This window comes from Zea mays, chromosome 10, assembly GCF_902167145.1.
Source record: "Zea mays cultivar B73 chromosome 10, Zm-B73-REFERENCE-NAM-5.0, whole genome shotgun sequence".
Lineage (NCBI taxonomy): Eukaryota > Viridiplantae > Streptophyta > Magnoliopsida > Poales > Poaceae > Zea > Zea mays.
Genome location: NC_050105.1, coordinates 55,039,117 through 55,066,167, shown reverse-complemented (window position 1 = coordinate 55,066,167; position 27,051 = coordinate 55,039,117). Strand labels below are relative to the sequence as shown.

General features: G+C 41.6%; 1 protein-coding gene and 1 non-coding gene across 2 annotated transcripts; one reads left to right on the top strand and one right to left on the bottom strand.

The window, feature by feature from the left end:
• LOC103641089 (diacylglycerol kinase 4) lies at positions 1-26,187 on the bottom strand. The gene is made up of 12 exons (XM_008664472.2): positions 25,569-26,187; positions 19,476-19,598; positions 18,970-19,107; positions 18,806-18,891; positions 8,870-8,972; positions 8,700-8,775; positions 6,642-6,724; positions 2,469-2,539; positions 991-1,068; positions 801-888; positions 557-673; positions 1-448 (listed from the first exon to the last, which is right to left on the bottom strand). Exons 1-12 carry the CDS (start codon positions 26,073-26,075, stop codon positions 284-286), a joined length of 1,635 nt encoding a protein of 544 aa, XP_008662694.2. The 5' UTR covers positions 26,076-26,187; the 3' UTR covers positions 1-283.
• Positions 26,188-26,634: 447 nt separating this feature from the next.
• Positions 26,635-26,832, top strand: LOC111590413 (U2 spliceosomal RNA). Its single transcript, XR_004853535.1, has one exon. It is a non-coding gene; the product is annotated as a U2 spliceosomal RNA (small nuclear RNA).
• Positions 26,833-27,051: the final 219 nt, after the last annotated feature.

Sequence of the window (27,051 nt, the reverse complement as noted above, 5' to 3'; positions counted from 1 at the left end):
TCTTGCATCTGATACTAATCACTACAATCCTCAAATTTGCAAGTATGCATCAGATAGTTGCAATGTACTGAATTTCAAATAGAATTGCGATCAAGGGACAGTGGAGACACCATTGCATTACGTTGTTCCACGCACAAGCTCAACTCAATATACAGTTAGAGCTGCATGCAACCGCGATAAAAAGGTTGTGCTGTGCCTGCAGTTCATCAAGCTGGAAGCTGAAAATATTTTCTTGGCCGCTCCGATCCGCCTAGGTCATGCATGCCACAAATATGGTTTCCAGCTAACGGTCTCCACCATTGATGATTAGTGAGGGGTAAGGCACCTTCTTGATGTCCACAAATGTTGAATACTCGGAGCTAAGTGGTTGCTTCCATGGCTCCCCGTCCATTTGCATGAACGCGTCGTGCCAATACCCACCTTTGATCTCTATCCGTATTGCCGCTGCCTGAACATTAGCACCAAATTATGCGGTGCTTCTGAATGAAGTAATAAATATTCTTTCTATAGTTTATAGAATACTTTTTTTTTGTTTTTGTTTGGGGGAGCAAGTTACCTGAGCTATGTGCTTGGCAGATATAAGTTCAACCATCACGAGAGATGCATGCCACCCTTGCTTCAGTCCAAATATCTCAAGAAGACCATCATCTGATTGGGCTTCAACAAATCCTCTCTATTGACATAAACGAGTTTATCAGAAGACAATGTTAATTAATGCAATTGAACGAGTTTATCAGAAGTCAATGTTAATTAATGCAATTGAGGTGATGAATGGTCACATAAATTTTTACTCAACACACTTTCTCCAAATATTCAGGCTTCAAATTTCCCCAAGGGTTTCTTCCACTTGCATAATTGTGAAGATTTAATGCAACGATTGCCCTCACACTGCATCATAGAGTGTCAGATGAAATTAATTTCACGCTCTATATGCGGAAGGATGATCCCTACGTACGCTATCCAAAAAAAACAGAGAAATTGTGAGCTTGCCTCGATGGGACAGGAATGTTCTCCCACTCAGAGCTGTCCATCCTCTTGATTGATAAACAGATAATGTTCCTCAATCCCCTGACATATTATAGAAATAACAAACTGAAATATCCCATACAGCCTCTGCTACACTGGGTTTGACAAATCAGTACAACCCTGACGGTTCATATCTGATAAAGAATTTTTTTTACTTGAAATTGTAAAAAGCAAGCAGTCTACCATATATAGTGAACATTTTGGATTCCTGGGTGAGTTGGATTCAGATTATATTTAATAGACCAAAATAAAACAGATGCAGAAAGTCTTAAGAACTAACAAATGTATAACTATACTTCAGAAGGAAACTGAAAGCCTATGTTATTAGACATCTAAACTAAAGACTCAACTAAGTCTGTTATCGCGAAGAACTAAAATGTTATCTGATTACTGAATTTCGTTGTAGTAATAAACTTGTTAAGTTGCATGCACCAATAAGATTCTGTTTGGTTTGGGGTGACTTTAGTCACTTTTAGTTCCTAAACTTAAAGTGTGGTGACTAAACTTAAATTCTTTAGTCACCAAAGGAGTCACTAAAAAAGACTAAAGTAGGATTTTTACCTCATTTGCCCTCACCTCTTTTTTCGTGCAGCAGACATGCACTAATTAATAGGGGTAATGTAGTCATTATTCACAACAATTAATGGTTTTTAGTTAGGTTTAGTCACTGGAACCAAACGGGGTACTTTAGTGACTAAACTAGTCAGGTGACTAAAGTAACCAAATGGGGTATAAGTTCAATCCAAAAGTTTAAGCTAATATAAAGAGGTGGGCAATTCATTATTAAAACCCTCCTCACGTCAAGGCTCTCTCATACCTCATATGTAGAGTAGAGCGAACAACAATTATTTCATTTAATTGCGTTAACGAGGATTCAAACTCGATACCTCTGATTTTGATACTATATTAAGTTGAATGCATCAACCTATCCAACCCAAAAAGAGGTGAGTGATGCACTTGCATTCTAACAAAACTAATACAGTCACGTTTTAGAGAATTTTGTCCAAATAACGTCAGTTGCTACTGTTTGCAAGAAAACCCATTTGCATATTTCAAATGGAAAAATTCCAACCTTCAACTATAGTAGAGTCCAAATACAAACATGCAACACTGAAACAATCTAAAACATTAAATCCTAACTATCAAACTTCTTAAAGATGACCCTTATCAATGTTTTGGACTTAGGCCATAGTTGAAGGATACATTGTCGGCACATTATTATTAATGACTAGTTTGGAAATCCATTTTTCCAAGAGATTTTCGTTTTCCAAGGGAAATTAGTTTAATTTCTCTTAGGAAAATAAAGTTCCCAAACTAGCCCTAATAGTGGATTTTTTTAGAAAAAAACTGACATTAAAGTTATCACTTGACCATGGGAGGTATCACTCATGTAGATGTAAAATGTACGATTCATTACCCAAAGATAAAAACAGCTAGCATACCTTAACTCAGGATCACTAATACATTGCGTAAAGAACCATCCTTGCTTGCAGGTATATCCTGCGTAAATCAACTGTCACAAAATCAGCCAATCAGTAATTTAGTTAGAAATGTTGACAATAATAGTTTTCTAAAATATAGATCACACAGTAAGCATAATATTAGTGTTATGGGCCTTAAGCCCATTAGCTTGGCCATTATGGTTAGGTTAGACGCGACCACTGTTCATGCCGGCCAGATAGGGTTTGTTATGTTGCTTAGCTTTTAAGTTAGGGATACCTCTCTATATAAGGAGGGGCGCAGGGTGTTAGTTGAGATAAGCAAGAAGAATAGATCTGGTTTACTCCTAGGGCCTCCTACGGGAGGGCTGAGTACCGGGACTATCTTGCGAGTGCATCACAGTTCACAACAAATTGGTATTAGAGCCACTACGCGCGCATCGCCACCATGGCCAGCGCGCACGACGATCTTGTGACCTACTCCGCCAAGATGGACCTCATCCTCGCGCAACTCGCCACCATCAATGCCCGTTTGGATTCCCACGATGCTCGTCTAGCCAAGCTCGAGCAGGCGTGGGTCAGCCCCTCTGCTTCTACCGCGAGCTACTTGGGCGCGAGTGAGGGCGGCCTGGGCGCGGGTGGAGGCGGCCGGGTCAAGGACGATGGGCTGCAACCCGACACACCCAAGGAGGAGGTGGAGGCGGCGTTCTACGTTGTGGTGGTCGTGCCACTGCTGCAGCCCGCTTTCGTACTCGTGGAGGTCTAGGCGTGGCCCAACTGTGCGAGGATCTGCTCACCCAATCCGCAACAATCGGCCACCATGGTGGCCCAACCTGTAGAGGTGCTGCTGCAGGATAACCCTCCACGCCACAGCTACCAATCCTCCACGTCGTGGCCATCAATCTTCTGCACCACAGACAACCATCTGTTGTGTCGTCGCAGCTGTGGTCGACGTCGGCCACCTTGGCCACCACCGCGGCGTGGTCACCAGAGCTACAACACCGGAGGGTGCCACCGACCTTCGCCAGGCGCAGGGAGCCCTCTGCGCCACCGCAGCCGCGTCCGTCATCGGTCGATCTGGCCGCCGACGCATCCTCCTTTGGTAGATCCGACCAATTTTTTTTCTAGGTGAATAAAAGACTAAGTCGAGATGTAAAAGACTTAGTATTGAGTCATTAAGTGCTAGTTTAGTATGGGTCAATTCTTCTTGACTACAGCTCGCGGACGAGTTGTTTTTAAGGAGGGATGGAATGTTATGGGCCTTAAGCCCATTAGCTAGGGCATTATGGTTTGGTTAGATGCGACCACTGTTCACGTGCAGTTACTGTAGCGCGTGAACAGTGCCGGCCAGATAGGGTTTGTTATGTTGCTTAGCTTTTAAGTTAGGGTTACCTCTCTATTTAAGGAGGGGCGCAGGGTGTTAGTTGAGATAAGCAAGAAGAATATATCTGGTTTACTCCTAGGGCCTCCTACAGGAGGGCTGAGTACCGGGACTATCTTGCGAGCGCATCACAGTTCACAACAATTAGTCACACAATAGAGCCTAATTTTGTTAGTTCACAGTGAAAATGTGTATTGTTTCAATGCAACTGCACCATGCTGGTCTTTACCTGTTTTATAATTCATGTTATCAAGTTGATGCCGATCTTTTAGTTTCATGTTTCTACCCTAACAGCGAACTAAAAGAACTATCCACTGACAAGGTATGCTTCAATTCACACAGTGCAACCAGAAATTGTAAAATCATAAGCTTTAGTTAGAAAATAGTGCTTAAGGTTCAAGTTTAGGTTTATTTTAAGATACAGGAGAAAGGTGATATTCTCAACTCCACTTCTTAATCATTATTTCTATAAGTTATTTATATGAGAGAGGGAAGAATAGGGACATAAAGTTTCAGTTGGATAATTCTTTTGATGACACCAATACGCCTTGTGTGTAGAATCAAAGAATCTAAGATTTGAGAAGCATTGAAAAGGATGTAAGGAGGTAAGATGATGAGCCTCGATGGTATCCCAATTTAGACATGAAGATGTTTCAGGGACATAGCTATAGTATGACTAACCAAGTTACTCAACTAATTCTTTCGGCCGAATAAGATATTTGACGAGTGGAGAAATATATTGGTACAATTACAAGAATAATAGAAATGTTCAAAGTTGCACTAACTACCGAAAAATTAAGTTGATGATCCATACTATGGAACTATAGGAGAGAGTTGTCGAGCATCGTCTAAGAGGAATAACGAGGATCTCTATGAACCAATTTGGTTTCAGTCTCGGAAGGTCAACCATGAAAGTCATTTTCTGAATAAGACAAGTCATGGAGCAGTGTAAGGAGCAGAAGAAGAACCTACACATGGTTTACATTGATTCATATATGGCTTCTAACAAAATACCAAAGAACGTTATGTGGGGTCTTTGAACAAACATAAAGTTCCAACGAAATACATTGAACTCATTAAGGATATGTACAACAATGTTGTGCTAGTGTTCGAACAAGTGAAGGGGATACAAATGACCTTCCAATTAGAATAGAACTACATTAAGGGTCAGCTTTAAGCCTACCTTTTTGCCTTGGTGATGGCGGAGGCCTTTGTGATATATGAGGTCACAAGGGACATATAAGTGGATATTTCTTAGTGTATGTTTTTTGCAGATGATGTAGTGCTAGTTTTTAAAAGTTGAGCATGAGTAAATAGAAAACTAGAGTTATGAAGGGATACTCGAGAGTCCAAAGGTTTAGACTCAGTGGAACTAAAACAAAATATATGAGATGTGACTTCGACACTACTACATATGAGGAAGGAGATGTTAGTTTGGAATGTCAAGTAGTGCTCAAGAAGGATACCTTTCGTTATTTATAGTCAATGCTACAGAGACACGAATATATTGATTATGATGTTATCCATATAATCAAAGCAAAATTGGATGAAGTGGCATCAAGCAACTGGTGTCTATGTGACAAATGGGTATCACATAAGTTAAAAGGAAAGTCTTATAGGATAACAATTAGACTTGCTATGTTGTATGGTGCAGAATGTTGGCCTACCAAAATACGATATGTTTAGTAGATAAAATGTTGTGGATGTTACATTGGTTTTGAGGCCATACAAGAACGACCAAGTCTAAAGCGATGATATATGTGATAGACTAGGGGTAGCATCAATTGAAGAAAAGATTGTTCAACACTAGATGATATGTTTGGACATTTCAATCGAGACCTCAAGTTCCATTAGTGTGTAATGAAATCCTAAGGCACGATAGTAATGAGAAGAGAGATGGAAGAAAGATGATGTCGACATGGGAAGAGGTAGTAAAATGAGAATTGAAAGGATGAAATATACATAATGATTTAGCTTAAAATATGAGTGTGCAAAAAACAATACCCATGTTCCTGGACCTTGACATGTAGTTTCTATTGGGTTAAAACTCTCCCAACTTGTTTGGTACTAAATGGCTTTGTTGTTGTTGTAAAGAGGAAAGAGATGTGGTCTTGATGAAGGAAATCAACTAATTGGACTTATACATATTAATGAGCATACTACCGTTAAAAATTCATATCATTACCTTTGTTTTGCAAATAATTAACTGCATAACAGCTTGAAAACATAGTTGAAGGAAATGGTGATTCTACCCTTTTGGTTTACCCAAAGGAAAGTTGTAACTTAAAATGGGTAGTGCATATGTTATTGAAATTGATTTTTCATTCCTTAAAAATGACAGTGTCATTGTTAGTTGAGCACTAAAACCTCCACCACACTGACCACAAATATCCTTTACATTTTTCCTTGAACACACAGTAGAGCTACATATCATTATATTAAGTGAAAAATGAGTAAGAACCCTGAGTAGACACACAACACACTACACTCATCGTTCTCATATTACGATAGCACTTATGATAAAATAACAACCTTGTTGAAACCTGAGGCTAAATGTGCTCTAGGATCATCAACAAAGATACAGCCAATAGGGCTCTAGCCATACACCAAAGATATCTTATACATGCTAAGACTTTCTTAGGTTAACATTAAAAGCATATATTGAACAGTTCTCAATTGTCGTAAATGATTAATAATAAACCATAAAACTTGAATAACCAATATAAGGGTTTAAGGTGATGAACTGTAGGGTTATCATAAATGTAGCCATGTAGGGAAGAGAATCCATAAGTTACCTTATTGGATAAAGGTCCACTTGCAAGAAATGGCTTTTCATCACGTAATTGGTGAAACCCATAAGCCACTTGAGCATCCATTCCTGCAATAACACGGGTGGCAACGAGTAACAACAAACACAATTTCAACATGCATATGTTAAGTCATAATGTCCTATATTTCATTTTGTATCATGGTGGATATGAATTAATAGGGTAATAGGAAAGTGAACTCCTAAAAGAATATTGACCTCATTATCTCCAGGTTAGTCTTGAGAATGAGTTATTACCATCATATACTATAGAAACCTAAAATTAAGAAAGTACAACAAATACTCACATACAGATATACAATTATCCACTACAAAAGAAAAGTAGGAACTAGGAAGTGCCTTTGTATTTGTGATCTCCAAAGGATGGGATGGGCGCCTAGGATGTGCTAGATATGGCTCTAAAAAATTAAGCCTAATCAGCCTTGGTCTACTTTTTTGATTTAGGTTCACCATAAAGTTTGATCCTTCTTCTCTGTGGCAGTGTGCACTAAGGTTGGAGATGGTTTCCACACCCTCTTTTGGTTACATAGATGGTTATTGGGGGAAATTGAGGAACAATCACCTTGGCTCTTCTTCTTGGTTCCCTAAAGGACAACCAATAAATGTATAGTTTTGGAGGCCCTCACTAGCAATCTTGGGTGAATGACCTACAAGGTACACTCTCTGGAGGTGGTCTTGTAGACTACCTAAATCTCTAGGACACCTTGTCTCGGGTGATGCTGTAGGGATGGGAGTGATGACAAACATATATGGAGGATTTATTCTACTAGTGTTTACACAACCAAGTAGCTTATGTGGGTTTCTTCATTGGAGCTATAGTTTTTGGTCCTTCGGAGATAATCTGGAAATCATGGGCCCCAAAGAAATATCGCCTTTTCCTCTGGCTGGTGGCCCTTAATAAATGTTGGATCGCCGATCGTCTAGCTCGATGTGGTTTTATAACACCCTGTGTATTGTTTCTTTGTGGCCAAGATGAAGAAACCATTAACCATCTTCTAGTTTCTTAATCCTCTCAGCAATTTTGGTTTGAGCTGTTACAAATGGTGGGTCTTCGAGGCCTATCTCCACAGCCAGACACGTCCTCTTTCCTAGAATAGTGGTTAGGTTCTCCTGCAGTGGTGGATGGGCAATTAGTTGGATTTCAACTCCAATCCTGCTTGATGCTTGTTTCCATTGGAAGCACCGTAACCGATGTGTCTTCGATGGGCTCACACCTGATGTGCAGCATGTCTTGTCCTTAGCCACATTAGCCACAAAAGGAGATGAGACTTTAGGGACTAGCTGGTGCAAAGGGCATTATGATGCTAACTGGTAAGCTTGTTGGCGAATAATCCTCTAGCCTGACCTGGGTCATGTTTGTCTATTTTCATCGGGGTTTGAGTGTGTCAGTTTTTCATTTTTTTTTCATTTTTTTCTTTTCTAACCTAGTTTGGGGTTCATCTTCTTAATACAAAGATACACAATTCTCCTGTGTGTTTGAGGAAAAAGCACAAGTTTTATTTATTTATGTATTGAGAACACAACCAACAAGATAATACATGTTTGGAACAATTTGTAACCAAGTTGTTTGCTGAACTATTGAAGGAAATGATTGTGAAATCCTTCCACTTGATATGACACAGACAACATAGGAAGGTTCAAAAAGGGATCAAACAGAATAGAGTTTATTTTATCTATAATATAATAATGACTACAACAATGACTTACTTAGCAAAAAAATTGAATAATGCAAAGACAAAGGCCAGTTTATTCGGGATTCCGCAGAAACTTGAAAAATGGTTTTCACATCATAAAAGCTATAAAAAATACTTTGCTTTTTGACGAACAAATCTAAGAACAACTTTATTTTAAAGTAAATTGCCACCTTTTGAAACTTTTTTCTCCCAAAAGTTCTTTTTGTATTGGTTTCAACTGATTTGGAATTAATGAAGAAGCATTTCTAGAAAAGCCATAGCCAAAACAAAGTGGGCCTAAGGAGGTTCTAACAATCATGTTGAACAATGTATAGGTTGAAATAGGAAATTACCTATGCTGAAGTAATTATAGAAGACACCATCAAAGCAATAAACTGTTTCAGGCAACTCTCCCTTAGCAGTGCCATCCTGCAAGAAAGAGAGACTTCCATTAGTGCTAATTCTACCATGTGGCATAACAGTGACAACCCAAGGTGATAGTCAAGAGGCATTGGCACATTACATCATAAAATGTACACTCTCCAAGACGCCTAAGTGAGTGAGGGAGGTCTAAATGTTCCTTTTCTTCTTCTCCGTGTTCAGGCATAGAAACAACAACTTGCCAACTGCACAATTTAACATAATATGAGGCATTGGAAGTGGTGAAATAGGTGCACAAATCTTACTTATGGAAGAAACTCGATCATAAATATGCATTATATCGCTACAGTTGGTCCAAGACTAAAAGATAATTTTATAATAATAGAGAGAACCACATTAATTTATGAGATAAATGAAAAGCTACACAAATCAAGAGGGGCATGGGACATCTTTCTATACAAAAGATCATTTAAAGGCTTAAACATGGGTGTCAAAATTTCTAGGATATCAATCATGTATGCTTATTTAATCACAAAACATCGACACTATTAGAATCTTGCCTATATGGCTACGATAGACAAATCAATACCTATTAGGCAAGGATCTCCTTTGATAGATAGATTGATCAATATTAGGCAAGGATCTTTATTGATTGGTGTTAGAATCCTACCTATATGGTTAGGATAGATAGATCCATCTCTATTAGGCTAGAATCTCTATTGATAAATAGTCGATCTCTATTAGGAAAGGATCTATGTTGATTGATTGTTTCTATAAACACTTGGCTATACTTCCATATATATATATATATATGTGACATTATATAACCTACAATACATTGATAGCCTTTCTATCGTGGTATCAGAGCATAATCACAATCCTGTGTCCCTCGCTTCCACCTAATCCTACCCTAGCCATCAGCCCTAGTGGCCTATTCCACCCTTTTCTTCTCTCCCACCGGTGCCTCAACTCCATCATATGTCGCTGACTTTGTGAGGCCCAAGTGAGCTGAGCTCGCCACTACTTGTACCTAATGTTAGGATAGGGAAAATCCTAACCACAAATCAGGGTAAGCATGAGTATATGTATTATGGGTTGGGCTAAAGCCCAATTACACAGATAAGGATACAATGATCCAACACCCAACGTAGTCAAAACCCTAGGTGGTTTTTTAATAGTGGCTCCACACTTCACAATAGGTCACACCATTTCCTAGCTGGTCGTCCTAGACTGATTCTTGGATCAACAGTCTCTGGCTAACTTGTTTAGAATAGTGGCCCTCAACCCTCCCGCTGTCACCTACTAGGTCGGCTCTAGTGCTTCCAACTACAAGACACCAGATGATGGTAATGTTTCCCTGATTCGACATCCTAATTGTACATCTCCTTCATGATTGTAGGCAATGATTCCATTTTCCCTACAAAGTCTGCTGACCATACTGTTAGACTATATATGTGTTAAGGACCTAGAGCCCAGCCCATGGAGCCCATTAGGGTTAAAGTATATTCAATACTGCATCCCACTATCAATGGATTAGGATTTTCATTCTCTAACATGGTATCAACCTACAGGTTCTCTTCCTCTCTCTCTCTCTCCTAGCCTCCACTAGCCAAGATCTAGGGTTATCACCCCATGGCCAACACCTCCCTCCTACTGGCTTTACACCTCTTCTCCCCTCTTCTCCCCCTTGTCATTGGACTTTGATGGCTATTGGACCTGCTCTCTCCCCAACTATTGCCCCCACATTCACCACCTTCGAGCCATTATCACTGCCTCCACTGGCCCCTCCTATCCTAGGCCTACCACCCATGACCCTACTGGTGGTGGTGGCTTAGGCCACGTCGACTTGGACACGAGCCTGGACACTACCGGCCTAGCCACCAATGGATTGGGCACCACTAGCCTAGGCACCACCTCAGAGCTGGCGGCCAAGGCATGGGCCCCAACCTCGGGCACCCCATCCTAGCATGTTGGTTCTGCTTACCCTTCCACACTTCTACTGGTTGACCCTCCCCATCCTAACGTCGTGATTACCTAGTTTAAACTGGCTACTGCGTAGAGTAGGAATCAGTCATGACCCTCACTTGGGAGCATCAAAGAACTACTATAAATAATCTCTACCCACACCTTACCGAGGCTATAAACCATCTAAATGGCTCTACCTATATCGATCCATCCCTAGAGTACCCAATGATTGACCCCCTTTGTTGTATGAGACCGCCATCATCCCCAAACTCCACAGGCAAGCAATGAGTGTTCAGAACATCTACTCTTGTGTCTCCATCCTCCTCGACATAGCGTCCTCCTACACTAAGACCTTGTCCTCCTCATGCTATAGCGCTACACCCTTGATGATCCACGTTCTCACCGACACAACATTCCTCACTATCCCCTCCTAGAGACGAATGGATAGTTTGGTCCTCTCCAAGATCTTTAGATTGGTCACTATTGAGCCGGATGACATCATTCATGAGCATAGTAGAACTGCTACATGCCTTTGTTGCCATCAAGGAGTAGTTCCTCGGTAATTGTGAGGCATGTGCTCTCCACCTTAATGTTGCCTTTAGTCCTTTCATCTAGGAGATCTCCCCGTCACTCAGTAATGTTGCTAGATGAAAGGCATGGTGGCTTTTGTCCATGACTTTAGAGAGATCATCCCTAATCGCACACTTGTCCTCAACTTTCTCCTAGGCCTCAAGGAACGCCAGGATCACTTATGGACCTAAATCAAATGATTGGTCCTATTCCCCTCCTTGCACAAGATCTACAATGACCTCATCCTAGAGGAGATCACTAAGGCGCACCTCCTCACTCTGACAACACCACCGTACTCTAAAGACCCACCTTTAAGGGACATTGCTCATGCACGACTTTCTCCACTCCTACTTTGGGGGCTCGTTGTCATGCCCGTCCCTTCGATGTTCGGCTCCATGTGTCCTCATGCTCTGGCCTAAGGGGTGGTGCACCGGTCTAGTGGTGGTGGCCATCATCATCGGAGGGGGTGGTTGTGAGGGTGGGGGCTGCTAGAGGGACACTCCTTGGCCATCTCTTTACAACATGTGGATTTGTCACATCTCCCTTGCTGCTACATCAATACGCTCACCACGACCTCGTTGGCTTAGCTAACAATGCCTAGTTTGAGGTATCCTCTCAGTCCACTCCCCTTCAAGCCACTAGCACCTCATCTACCACTCCTGCTTCTACCACCATCCTCTGTTGGTGATTCGGTCCTTCCTAGGCCTTTTCATCTCTAAAATGTTCTTATCGCTCATAATATCATTCCAAATATTTTATTTGTTCCTAAGTTTACCACATATAACACTTGCTATATTGAGTTTGACCTTTGGGCTTGTCCATGAAGGATCTTGCCAACCAAAGCCTTCTCACATGATATGATAATGTTGGGCCTTGTACACACTATGGCTATTTGCATCCATTACTCCACCTACTACTTTTGCCACATCACCGCCCTCATCATCACCACAATTGCATGCACTAACTACTTCCACTATATCCAACACTAGACATCATCAACTTGGTCATCCTAGCCCTAACTTGTTGTCCAAGTTGTGTAGTAATTCAGTCATCTGTTATGCTAGGGGAACTTCTGAGCATATATGCCATGTCTGTCAGCTATGGCGTCTTGTTAGACTTACATTCCCTAGCTCCTCCTCTTAGGATGTGCATAATTTTAATCGCATACATTATGATTTGTTAACATCTCTAGATATCAGTGTTTTGAGCTATAAGTATTACTTGGTGGTTCTTGATGATTGTTACCATTATTTATGACCTTTTCCCTTGCACTTGAAGTATGATACATTTACAAACGACTCTTATGCACTTCTTTGTTTGGGTTTCCACTTTGTTTAGTCACATTTTTAAGGTCATCCACTACAACAATAGTCGGGAGTTCGATAACTCTTCCCGATCATTCTTCTTCTCTAGAAGCTTTGCCCTTATACTTCTTCCTAGAATGGCAAGGCTAAGCATATGATTCACACTACTAACAACATAATATGCTTTTTGTTATTCCAGACCTCAATTCTTGCTTGCTAATGGGCTGAAAGCCTCAACAAGGTTACCTACCTCCTTAATTGCCTTCCTACCATGGCAATTAGTGCTCCCACACCCCACTTTGTTCTCTTTGGCATCGCTCCATCCTACAACCATATTAGTGTCTTTGGGTGTGCGTGCTAACCCAAACTTTCTATCACCAATCCCCATAAGCTTGACCCTCGCTCCTTCTGTTGTGTCCTCCTTGTGTACCCTGACATGGTTTGCAAGCTCAACAAGTCTCTCTATGGTCTAAAGTAGGCTCCTAGAGCTTGGTACAACATGTTAGCCACTTACTTACTCTCCCTGGGATTTGTTGAGGCTAAGTCTGACACCTCTCTACTCATCTATTAGCATGGAAGTCACATTGTGTACCTCCTCATGTATGTTGATGATATTGTGCGAACTATCTCTTTTTCCTATCTCCTACTCTAGATCATTATGGTCCTTCAGCATGTGTTCGTGATGAAGGATTTGGGTCATCATCACCACTTTCTAGGGATTTTTGTTGAGCGTTACCTAGATGACATATTTTTCAGTGGTGTCAACATGCCCTAGATATCTTGGAGTGCACTTGCATACATTACTACAATCCATGTGTGACCCTAGTGGACACGAAGGCAAATGTATCTAGTGACGGTGCCTGCATTAGTGACCCCACTGCCTACCAAAGACTTGGCCGCTAGGCCTAACATGCCTGACATTGCATATGTGATCCAATAGGTCTGTCTCCACATGCATGATCCCTAGGAGCCACACCTGAGCTCTATCAAGCAGGTTATCTAGTACCTTTAGGGTACTATCAACTACATGTTTCTTCTTCAACACTCCTCCATGCATGAGCTGGTTACCTACACTAACAATGACTTAAAAGGGTGCCCGAACACCTATCAATCTACCTCCAAATAGGTAGTGTTCCTTGGGGACAAACTCATTTCCTAGTCCTCTAAGTGTCAACATGTGGTCTCCCGCTCTAGTGCTGAGGCTAAGTACCAAGTTGTCGCTAATGTGGTGGCTGAGGCCGGTTAGCTATGCTAGCTCCTCCATGAGCTTCACAACCCCCACACTACGAGTATGCTTGCATATTGTGACAACATAAGCATTGTCTACCTCTTCATCAACCATGTCCAACACTAGCTCACAAAACATGTTGAGATCGATCTTCACTTTGACCATGATCGCGTTGTTGTCGGAGACATCCATGTTCATGTCTTGACAAGCTCATAGTTTGTAGACATCTCCATTAAGGGTCTTCCATTGATGAGGACATCCTCCGCTATTACCCATTAGCAAAGACACAGTTGGCCCAATTGTAGTCAGACGGTGACTGTGTGTGCCTCAGAATTATCCCACCTTGCTTAACTTAGGAGGAGGAAGCCACCTTAAAAGAGAGAGCCATCCTTCCCCATCGAACAAGTCTTTTGGGGCAATTGGGCCTTTCCCTGAGTTGGGTGTGCTTAACAAACTATTGGAGTCTAGGCAACCCTAATTTGTTGGGCCTTGGCAACCGCACCTAGGCTAGGTGTATCATCTAGTCTCGGAGCTAGGGTCCATTTTAATATGGTGGGAATGATGAGGACATCCTCCTCTATTACCCGTTGGAAAAGATGCAATGTCCCAATTGTCCCAATTCTAGTTAGACGACAGCTATGTGAGCCTCAGAATTATCCCACCTCACTTAACTTGGGAAGAGCAAGCCACATTAAAAGGAAGAGCCACCATTCCCCATCAAACTAGTCTTTTGGTGCGATTGGGCATTTGCCTGAGTCGGGTGTGCTTAATGAACTATTGGAGTTCAGACAACCCTAATTTTTTGTGCCTCAGCCAACCCCACCTGGGCTGGGTGTATCATCCATCATTGTTGTTCTCAAAGTTTTGGTCTAGTCTCAACATCTATCGTGCCTAAAGTTTACTCTATAGGGAGGGGGTGTTAGACTATATGTTTGTTAAGGGCTTAAAGCCCAGCCCATGTAGCCCGCTAAGGTTAGACTATATGTAATATTGTAGCTCACTATCATTGGATTATGGTTTCCATTCTCCAACATATATAGTTCTTCCTGGATCATTTTATCTTAATAATATTCTTGTTTCTCTTAAAATTATTTGGAATCTCCTTTTCATCCGTCGATTTAACTCTGACAACAATTGTTTAGTTGAATTTGACCCTTTTTGCCTCTATGTGAAGGATCTTCACTCTAGGAATGTGATGTCCAATAGCTCGGTGCCCCTCTACTCTCTGTGCCTTGCATATTGTCTCCTTCGCCATTTGCCTTGGTCACTACCACTACACCTTTTCATCTGGCAAAGTCTCCTCGATCATCCTAGCTCTGAGGCACTTTATCACTTGTTAAGTCATCCACATTTCATTGAAATAAAAGCATTGATACTTCTTTATGACATGCTTAGCAACTAGATTGCCATACTCATTTGCTTTTTCCTAATTCATCCTCTCATGCTCTCCAAAATTTCAGCTTAGTACATTGTGATATGTGGACCTCTCCAATTGCCAATGTGTCTTGTTACAAGTATTACCTCCTTGTTTTCGATGATTGCTCGCACTTCATCTAGATTTTTCTTCTCCAAGATAAGCCCGACACCTTCTCCACCTTGGTTAACTTTTTTCTTACATTCTACCTAGTTCCACTACACCATCAAAAGTGTCCAGCGTGACAATGGTGGCAGGTTCGACAAATCCTCCATGTGGTCCTTTCTCCTCACCCATGGCACCCTTCTATGCATATCGTGTCCCAACACACCCCCATCCCATAATGGAAACGTTGAGTGTATTCTTCGTTCCATCAACAACATCAATTGTTCCCGTGTGTTTTATGAATCTCTGCCTCCTTGTTGTTGGGTTTAGGGGCTCCACACCATTATGTATCTATTGAACCACATCCCCACCAAAACGCTCTCGCACCCTAAACTCTATTTTCCTCTACATGGCACCTCGCCTTCCTACGAGCACCTTTGGGTATTTGGTTGTGCTTGCTACCCCAATCTATTCACCATCACTACCCACAAACTCGCCCCTTGCTCCACACAATGTGTCTTTCTTGGCTACTCCTCTGACCACAAGGGATACTGGTGTCTCGATCTCTCTTGCACCCATAGTGATATCTCGCCATGTCATGTAGGATAAGAACAGTTTCTTGTTCTCTTGAGCACTATCTCCCACTAATGAGCTTGATTTTTCTCTGAGATGGACTATGTGTTTTCTACCATCGGCCCACCTCCCCATGTAGGTACTCAGTCTCCGTTGGTTGTTGTAATGCCACATGCAGCCATGGTAATGCCCTAAGCACCACGTGCATCCATGGCCACAACACCCTTTGCTCCAAGCGTAGCCACCCACCGATGCTTGTGCCTTGTGCAATACCAAAGGCGCTTGCACATAGTGTTGTTCCTGCATCGACTATGACATCTCCAGTGCCTACACTAGGAGTTAGACCTTCCTTGCTCGCGACATGCACGGCCATGATAGCATCACAACAGCTCGAGTCTCCAACGCAACATGCAGTCACCCACTTCGCTTAGCTTTCCCATTTCTATGTGTGGCGAGCAATGCACAGAGCACCGTCTCCCGTAGACACCTAGAGCCCCATCAAGGTTCCTATGCCACACGCGAAAAGCATAGTTTCCACCATCCTACACTATTTGTACTGGAATCACTCTCGCCCGTTCCAAAGATGTATTGTGTTTATCTTACTAATCCACACTGACATTATGTGATGGAATAGAATGACATCATGCTACTGTCCATCAACACCTAGGATCTTGTACCTCTCACGCCAGGGACCAACCTTGTCACTAGCAAGTGGATGTTTCGTCACAAGTTCTATATTGATGGCTCCCTAGATTGTTATAAGGCCTAGTGGGTTCTTCGTGGCTTCACACAACGTCCTAGAATGCATTACGATGAGACCTTGAGATCAGTGGTCAAGTCAGCCATTATGTGCATCGTGCTCTCTCAGGCTCTCTCTTAGGACTGGCTGATTCATCAGTTGGATGTCAAGAATGCCTTTTTGCATGGCATGCTCACTAAGACAATCTAGTGCTCTAAGTTAATAGGGTTTGTGGATTTTGTTCATCGTGACAATGTTTATCACATGAATAAGTCACTATATGGACTCATGTAGAGCCTCATGACAGGTACAACCATTTCTCCACATGCTTGCTCTCCCTTGAGTTCACTTGAGCAAATCAGATAGTTCATTATTCATATTTTGCCATGGTTCAGAGTGTATTTGTTGTTGTACATGGATTACATCATTCTCACGGTATCCTCCATGGAGCTCCTAAGTTGCACTATTTCAGCCTTGAAATGGGAGTTCTCAATGAAGGATCTTGGTCCACTTCATCACTTTCTAGGAGTCTCAGCTTAGTAGCATACTGGTGGCATGTTCCTCACCCTGCGTTAATATGTGCTCAACATACTTGATCATGTCGAGATTACTGATTGTAGACCATGATCAACTCTAGTGGACACTTAGATGAAGCTCTCAGTAGCTTCTGGTGACCTTGTGCACGACGCTAAGTAGTACCACAACCTCCATGGTGTGCTTCAGTACTAGACTGACATTCATATACTATCCAGTAGGTGTGTCTCCACATGATTGATCCTCGAGAGCCTCACATGATTTCTATCAGATGCATCCTAAGCTATATTTGGGGCAATATTGACTATGGCCTTCTCCTTTGGCACTAGTCTACTCTGACGCTAATTGGGCTCGTCAACCTTATACTCGTAGGTCCATGTCAGGCTTATCTCTTGCTCATCAAAGCGCCAACCCACCATCTCATGGTCTAGTGCTAAGGCTGAGTACAGAGTAATTTCCAATGGGGTTGCAGAAGTTTGTTGGCTATGCCAACTCATCTAGGGACTCCATAGTATGTTAACCGAGAGCACCCTAGCCTACTACGACAATGTGAGTGATGTCCACCTTTCCACCAACCTATTTTAGCATCACTTCATGAAGAATGTTGAGGTTGATCTCCACTTTGTTCGCGAGCGAGTTGTCATCCATGTCATTCGAGATCTTCACATCCCAACAACTTCCTAATTTGTTGATATCTTGACAAAGAGGTTGGCCCCAAGGTGTTATTGGAGTTCCTATCTAGTCTTAAAGTCTTAGCTGATGCTTAGATTGTGGGAGGAGTGTTTTTCTCTTTGTACCAGTTTCATTGTCCCATGGAACACTCTGACTATAGAGGGTGTTAGAATCCTGCCTGTATGGTTAGGATAGATAGATCGATCTCTATTAGGAAAACATCTTTGATGATAGATATGCTGTTCTCTATTATTCAAGGATCTCTATTTATTGGTGATAGAATCCTGCCTATATGGCTAGGAAAGATAGATAGATTCCTATTAGGTAGGGATCTCCATAGATTGGTTCTGTTTCTACAAATCCTCGGCTAACCTTGTCTATATATGTGTAACACCATATCTCATACAATACATTGATAGCCTTTCTAAATAATACGCCTATATTAAGCATATTCGCATTAAATACGACATCACTAGCCCCTAGATCCGGATATGAGCATAGAAATATGACAAGTCAATAGGATTTGAATAAATTTTGTTTTAGCTAAACATATACGGGTAGCACTTAGTGAAGTTAACAACCTTCATTCCTCCATTGATATAAAATAAGGTTGATATAGATGTATAATTAGAGATATAAGTGATATCAAATTATATCTTTAGGTATTATCTATGTTTCCAAATAAATTTAGTTCTAGATACAGTTTTTAGAATGAAGTTAAATCAGAAATTTTGTATCATCTTATAATTAAAATGACAAAAAGTGTATTAGAAAAGATCATGCTAATTTCTGAAACATCTATTTGGAAACAAAGGGAGTAATTTGTTAGGACAATGGTATTATCCATTTATCAAACACAATTGATGTGAAGAGAACATGTTAATGCTAAAAAGGTACAGGGACATATTGTGAACATTAAACTACAACAAAATGCATTGAACAAAAACAAATTCCTATCCTATTAATAAGAGTACCTGTCTAAACAAGAAACTGAGCCAAAAATAGCCTTGTAAAGAGATCGTTTAGCAGCTGCTTTCCATGAGAAAGAAAATGAAGCACCCTGAAAATAATTGTCATGTGATGCAAAATCTATAGTAACTTTATAATACTGTAAATTAAAAAAATGGTATCATTTTACCCATCCAAAACTCCTGGAGAGATCATTTCCTGTTCCGAGTGGTATTACAGCAACTGGAGGTACAGGCTCTCTGTTCTGAATGTATAGCTCTCCTAAACATCCCAACACCCAACCTATTGTACCATCGCCTCCTGCAACCTAGGAAAGATGAATTAGAATAAGTATTTGGAAGTGACAATTTCCCTAAGGTAGCAATCCAGAGTCCATGTTCAAAATATGTCAAAAGTAGAGTTCTCATTGATGACAAGGAACATTGTCTAACAAACTACTTGTGGTCTACCTTGGAAAGATGAACCACAATTAGTATTTTGAATGTGAAGAGATATTATAAACCATGTCATAGACTTTTTAGATGCTTCATACAAATTATGGTCAAAGTATCAATCTAGTATTAGAAAATGCAACTCATGAATCCACAATTACCTTGGAATGCATAAAAACTGGGAGGTATACAACTAATATTGCAGTCTTTGAAATGATTGTAGCCACCAAACTTTTGTACATACCATGACTCGTAGATTATGGCGAACAAACCTCGCACTGTGATCACCAGAGTCAGCAAGTTGTTCCAAACAAGCCAGAGCATATTCCACAAAGTCAGAAGGCTTCACAATAGTAAGATCAAAAACCTAGATTTGGAAAAGTTTTGTCAATAAGAATGTGCCAAGTCATCTCGAAGTTTCATTAATATGATAGAACATAGTTGTTCAAATAGGGTAAATGGATGGTTTATATTAATTGGATAAGTGCTACAATGTATAGGCTAACCAGCTTAGGGTTACAACTCACTAATAGGCTACATGGGTCAGACTCTAGGCCCATATACGTAACCAGCACATAATAGTCTAACACCCCCACAGTAGAAACTCTAGCGACAATAGATGTTCAAATTGAATTGAAAGACTATAAACACAAAGGAGGACAAGCCTTTGGTGAATATGTCGACGAACTCAAGGTTGTTGAGACATGGAGGGTATGAACTTCCCTGGTGGCAACCCGCTCATGGAGAGATCAATCTTGACATACCTTTTGCGTTGGTATTAAATCAAGGTGATAGAAAGTTAGATAGTGTTGATGTTGTCATCGTAGACAAGGATGCTCATAGAAAGAGGGTCGTGGAGATCCTAGAAAAGTTGATGAAGCTAGGACGCCTCACACACGGTGTGGTACTTGGCTTTGATGATCAAGTGGGAGTCCCTACCTAGTCGGAGGTGGATCAACATGTGTTGGACACCCTACCTAGTTGGTGTCTATGTACATGATAAGCATGCTCAAAGAGGAACTTCATAGTAGAAGCCTGTAGTCAAGAGTATTGTGAAGGTACTAGAGGATCCACTTCACAGTGGTCAGGTGTGGCTTCCGAGGATCATGCATGTGGAGACACACCTGCTAAACAACATAGGAGATGTCTAGTCGGGTGAAGTTAAGACACTAGAATGTGTTGGCTAGAGTCTAGTAGGCAGTGGGATCACCGATTGGGACACCATCACCTAAGAGGACCTTTGCCTATGTATCCACGTTGCTGAAGACAATGTGTCGAGAGATCAATACACGGTAAGTGATATTACAATGGTATCCCTTATGATTAGGGGAGCACCCATGGAAGACATAGAGTGAAGAGCGAGGTCCAAGATTATGTGTGGTTGTGGCAGAGAGGTTAGGATAACATGCACAACCAAAGATGCAAAGGTGATCGTAGGAGGGAGTAGTACTGAAGAGAGTAAAGTGGGGTATGGGAGCTTGAATCACTTTAGGTCCTGTTTGGGACTGGTCCAGGTCTAAAATATTTGCTGGAGTTGGTGGAGCAGGTCATTCGGTGCTCCAGAAATTGTGGAGCTAGAGTTGTGAAACTTTAGAAGATATTTAGATAAGTCATTTTGTTTATTATTTATGTTATTTTTTTAAAAACTATTTAAAATTATATTATAAACTACAACTCCAAGCTATAGATGGAACCTAGAGCAGTCCCAAACATGGTGTGAAAACTCTCGACGTAGTAACAAGCAGGGGTGAACACGTGAAATATCAAGGAGCACAAGATATTGTTAGTAGTGTGAATCATGCGCTCAATCTTGCCATTCTATGGATTGCCATTCTAGGATAGGTGTAGGGGAAAGAAATCCATAACTGAACTCCATGGGAAAGAAAGAAGGCAAGAGAGGAAGAGTTGTCGACCTCGTGTCCATTATCACATTGGACGGCCTTAATGGCGTGATCAAACTAAGTGGATACCCAAGCAAAGTAGTGAGAAAGAGTGGTAAAAGTATCAGACTTTAAGCTCAAGGGAGAAGTCCTTGAGTTATGAGAGCAATCATCAAGAGCCACTTAGTAATAATTATAGCCCGAACCACTAAGAATAGGTGGGGACCATAAGTCACAATGGATGAGATCAAAAACATGCACAACATGAGAGGATAAGCTAGGGAAGGGAAGTGTAACATGATGACCTAGCTGGCAGGCATGACATAGATGCTCATGTGTACCCCAATTACAAGAGATGACTGAGCTACAATCAACCTTGGACAACACATTCAGACTAGAGTGACCAAGTCGATGATGCCATGTGCTAGACAAAGTAGTAGTAGTCATGACATGTGGATGGGACGGAGATATTGATGGAGCAGAAGAAGTGTGTGGAGTAGTGGAAGACAGAAGTCACATTGTGCATTAGTGCCTAGAGCTATCACACCAGTGAGGAGGGTCTAGGTGGAAATATCCTTCATAGACATGGCAAAAGGGTCAAACTCCATAGAACAAGAATAATCTGTTAGAAATATGCCCTAGAGATAATCATAGACATGAGCATAGATCTTTGTATCCATGATATATATATATATATGCTTAATCAAATATCCATGAAAGGCACCTTGTATTGATTAGCAATTATGTTAATTGTTTGTGAGATTCTTAACTTGTATGGTTACTCTAAAAGGTGTCCCTGGTCAAAGTCAATGACTAGCACATGTATTAGTTGATGACTATGTTTCACAAGTCATGGACATGGAGATGTAAAACTAATAATGTGGGCGGATGTATGACATGATGCTAGACCGACCCAACATGATATATTGTAATATAGTTCTCTTTCTGCAACATGTACATTGTTGCCTTAGACCTAAGATTGTAGCACGTACTCAAGATGTGAATTGACCTACTAAGGGACTACCAAATGCTACTCCATAACTGGGTAGTTATAAAAGTAGTTTTTTGGTTTGTTAGGAAGCATGGTATGAGGCATGGTCAATCAATTGTCCCTCTCTTCTTAAGAGAGATATCTCTAGTCCCCTCGAGTGATTGGATCAACAAATTCATGGTTGTGATAGGGTTAAGTGTTAACCTTGAAAGGATTCCAAATCACATTATAAAGAAAGAGAGGTTAGCTTAGATCTAGACCAATTATCGTGAGACAAGGGGAACATCATGTACGTAATGTTGTGATGGTTCATTAAATATGATCTTTATGTGCACATTAGAATTGACATGTCTTGCTAGAGGCTAGTCAATTATTAGTCTAATAGCACTCGGGTCATGTCCATGTGTATGTGAGCCTATAGGGTCACACTTAAGGGGATGGAATCCTAATTTAGATAGGATCTGAATTAGACTGGGTTTTAGGGTTGTTGATGGGCCTCGGATTTAGAAGCCCATCAAGACACCTATATAATGAGGGGTGGAGGCACGGTTAGGGTTAACCTAATTTGCCAACCGGCAAACCAGTAGTTGTGCAGAGCTTCCTCCCTGTACATGTGGATACCATGGAGGTGCTATATCTAGAGCACTAGGATGAACCGTGCGAGGACATGAAGGACGCTGGCGATTGCATGACACTGCTCGACGTGTTCGTCTACATCGAGATGACTTTCGTAGCCTTGTGCGTCTATTAGTAATATCGTGACCTATAACAATATTAGACCTTGGTGTTATGGGGTCGAAAATTTTGTTTTGCGCTAGTGTAGCCTCCCCATAATCCTACATTATTGATGTTAAAATGATGTATAGATAAAAAAATATATGAATAATGTTAGGGAGACAAGAACATTTTAGAGCGAAAGGAACCAAGAAGGACCTGATCACCTACTAAGGTGATCGAGAAAGTGGTCTCATTCTCAACAATGATAGAAGAAGGATGAGATGGGTGGTGGATGGGAAGAAGAGAGTATACGAGCGTCTGGAGTGGTGTGGTAGGAGTCACCTAAATCAGTCATCAAGTCGGCGATCATAGGGGGAGTCAAGGTCATTATGCTAAATGAGTTAGCAAGTGACTATTGATCCCACCCTCCTGTCCATGGAGTCCATGGTTGAACTGAGGGGTGGTAGTGGGAGGAGTGGTGGATAATACGATATCGAGGGTGTCATGGGGGTGGTCTGAGGGGACACCTAGAGTCACCAAGGGTGAGCACCGCGAGGAGGGTCGTTTGAGGCTGGGGCGAGCTAAATGGTGGACCATCTATGGATGGGACTGGCCACATGGATATGCGGTCAGTCCACAGGGTGTAGAGGGACAACCAGGGTGCATCAGCTATCTCACCTCCACCACACCTACCACCCCACCACTAGTAATGACCACCATCGCCTCCAGAGCTAAATCTAGGACGATTACGAAGGTCGAAGCTAGGAGGAAGACAAGGAGCTTCCGACACAGGTGGTGTAGGCAAGAACGAATAGGAACCTCCTCAAAGTAGGTGTAGAGGAGGTCATATGTGGAGCTGCCCTCGGAGATAGAGCTATAGTGGGTTGTGGTGGTATCAAAACGAAGTTGTCCCCTTGGTGAGCTCCTCGAGGAGAAAGTCATTGTGAACCATGTGGAAGGAAGGGAATGGGATAGATCATGTGATACAGGTCCATAGATGATCGTTAACGAGCTAGTTGAGGTCGAGCATGCAATCAGAGACAGACTCATCGAGGTCACAGAGAGAGTCTTTCATGCCCTTCATAGAGCGGCAATAATTAGTGATAGTGAGGTCCCTCTAATGAAGATACAAAAAGCAACATCGAGGTGCAAGGCATGGTTGTCGAGGAATCAACAACCCTAGCCTAGTGAATGGTGCCACCATGATCGAGAATCCACGTAAGGACCACACTAAGAAACTAATAACAAAAGCCTAAAAGTTTCGTCACATAGCTAGCACAGAGATACAATAAGAAGCACAGAAATGGACATGTATATCATTCATATGGGACAACACCTAGCCAAAATTTGTATTGATAAGCATTAATGAGCTTTGAACATATCATTTAGATTGGAGAATGTAGAAGCTATGGCTAACTATCAAATGGTAATACCTTTTCAAAGCAATAAATGATCTACATATACCCTGTCATTATAAGACACAAAAGGGACCAGAGTAAATATTACTAACTTCTGTACAAAGGAACAAAGAATAAGGAAAGCTTCTAGAATCTTCTAGACAAGCCATGAGATATGCAAGAATCAAAACATCTTTTTAAAAAGTTCTACTATAACCATGACAAGTCATGAAGTATTTACTACCATGGAAAATTTCAAATTATTATATATAGTGAAGTTTATATAGTATGGTATATGGTACACATCCATTGACCATGGATACCTATATAAGAAAAATGACACCACTATCCATGCCATAACATATCATACCACATCATCAACATGCACAAGGGTGGGTCTGCACATCGGGCAAACCACAGTTTCGTTTTTAAAACAGAGGGTAAAATCACAAAGTTGAAAAACAAGAGAAACTCACAATTACAAGGGTCGAGAAGGGTATAATCACAATTGTCCCAAAAATTTATCTCTTTAACCAACAAAATCAATCTATTAACCCAAAATACTCTAGTTAATATAATCTACAATCCTGATTATAATAACTCTATCTACAATCTAGATTATAATAATTAACATGTCATCCAAATATGACTAACTTTTTTAGTTTCAAAATGTTACCTCATGGTGTGGTCGTAAGAAATTTTATTTCATCTAACATGCATGCCTCTTGTGTACTTAATCACAAAACCATACTAGTCAGATGCCCATAAATTGCTACGGTTTTTATATATCATATGAGTAGACTTTGTTTTAATATAATACAAAAATATGTGTGTTCTATTCGTTAGGAGAGTGTAAATGTGGAGTCAACAATCAAGGTTCAAATCAGCATTTGCGCACAATTTTAAGTGATAAAGATATCTTATAACTCATAACAGATTTTTAAAGAAGAAACAAAGTTCAACCATGGTACACATGTGTCATGTGCTGTACAAAAATTGGAGGAAGAGGGGAGGCGGAGGGGTGGCAGGGCCCACACAAACTTAACCTAGTATGCGTGCAGCCCACGCAACACAATAGCCCATGAAGCGGCGACCACACCCAATCCCAACTATAATCATCGAACAGTTGCACACCATGCATGGAGGATCCGGATGTGGGGCCAGACTTGCATGCTTGCATGCACCATGCAACGCGCATTGGTGAAGAAGGGGGCTACATGTGAATCCAAACACCGGGGCAGGCTTGCATGCAACATGTGTGAAGCAGGCATGACATGACACATGAAGGAAGGAAGTACTGCTTTATATTAGTAAAGATAAAGATAGAGAGGAGTTTCATGGCATTATTTGACCTGGTCTTCGCCGATGAGCTCCTGGAGGCGGGTCTTAAGGACAGGGCCGAGGCGGCCGCCACTGCGCGGGTTGACGAAAGCAACGAGCGGTGACTCGGGCGCGTCGTCGTGCACTGCGCTGTCGAACCATGGATTGCCCGTGCCATGCCCCTCTCCATCATTGTCACGATCAACAAGCGCGAATGCCCCTGCAGTAGGATCCCTAGCGCGCATCGCGGCATGCACGGCAGTACGGAGGCGCTGCGGAAATGCGGCTCGCGCCTTGAGATCCTCCTTCTCAAATGCGGACGTGGCAGCACGGCCAAAACCGCATCCGCGAAACGAGAGCGATTCGATGAGCGCCCCCACTAGCGGTGCAGCCGGTGGGGTTGGGGAGCGGGGTGGCTCCCGCTCCAAGGGCGTCGGCGACGAGGACGAGGATGAGAATGATGACGACATAGACAATGCGACGTCGGACCATGACCGCGATCGTGGCCGCAACCCCGATTGCGTAGTGGTGGAGGTCATGGAAGACGTTGTGGCGAGCGATGAGGGGAGCGCGCGGTGAGGCGATTGCAGCGGAGGGGAGGGGAGGAGGAATGAGGCAGTTTTGTATGGCTAGTTTTTCCCATGAGAAAGTAGGGAGAAGGCACGAGGCAGAGCTGGTCGTCATGTCAGCATGCACATGCAAGCCGCTGGCACCTGACAGCCTATAGATTGCATGATTTTGTATCTTTTATCTTTAATTCTAAACTTTATTCTATAAATAATGTAATATACAATATAAATAATATTTGATATATATATATATATATATAATCAAGCTAATGATCTTAGTCTACCATAAAATAAACTAGCAACAATATCATACCTTGCAAAATAAGCAATTTGTTTGTTAGTTTTAATCTACTCCTATAAGCACCAGTTGTGTACTTCAAACGTGAAGTGTGTACGTCTAATTCTCTCCCCCGCACACGATAGGAAACTACATGCAGTGCGGCGCTCCCACATAGTACCGCTCTGCTAACTAAAGGAGGACAAACGATCGAGTGAGCTATAAAAAAGGGGCCATATTCCTTTTCACCCCATACCTTTCTCGACATTTTGGCTAAGATAAAGTTTAATATTTGTTCTTATTAGTTTAAAAACTTTTATGTGAACCATATATTCACTTTGATATTAAATTTATTTTATGGGTACTTTTGGGAGGGTCCACCACACTAGCTTACTAAGCCTCATGTGTCACTCAACCGATACATTTCTGGTAGGGCCTGGCCCACCCTAACAAATATCATCAAATATATTTGTGTCATTACAACCCGAGGACATTGTACTAGTGTACTTCCGATCGAGTCTTCCTTTTAGTAGGTTGTACAACACACCTTTATTTAAACAAGACATCTCAATCTTATATTAATTGATGATAACTCTTATTTTGGTGGAACACAACATATTGATTCAATTATATATTAAATACACGAATCGTGTAACATTAGCACCACAC

Bases quoted from the DNA above. Each gene is read 5' to 3' on its own strand.
- LOC103641089 (XM_008664472.2), bottom strand. From the start codon at position 26,075: ATGACCTCCACCACTACGCAATCGGGGTTGCGGCCACGATCGCGGTCA. The intron at 18,892-18,969 runs GTAAAATGATAC...AATTATTTTCAG, and splicing joins TCTCCAGGAGTTTTGGATGG to GGTGCTTCATTTTCTTTCTC. The intron at 6,725-8,699 runs GTAATTTCCTAT...GTGTTATTGCAG, and splicing joins CTATAATTACTTCAGCATAG to GAATGGATGCTCAAGTGGCT.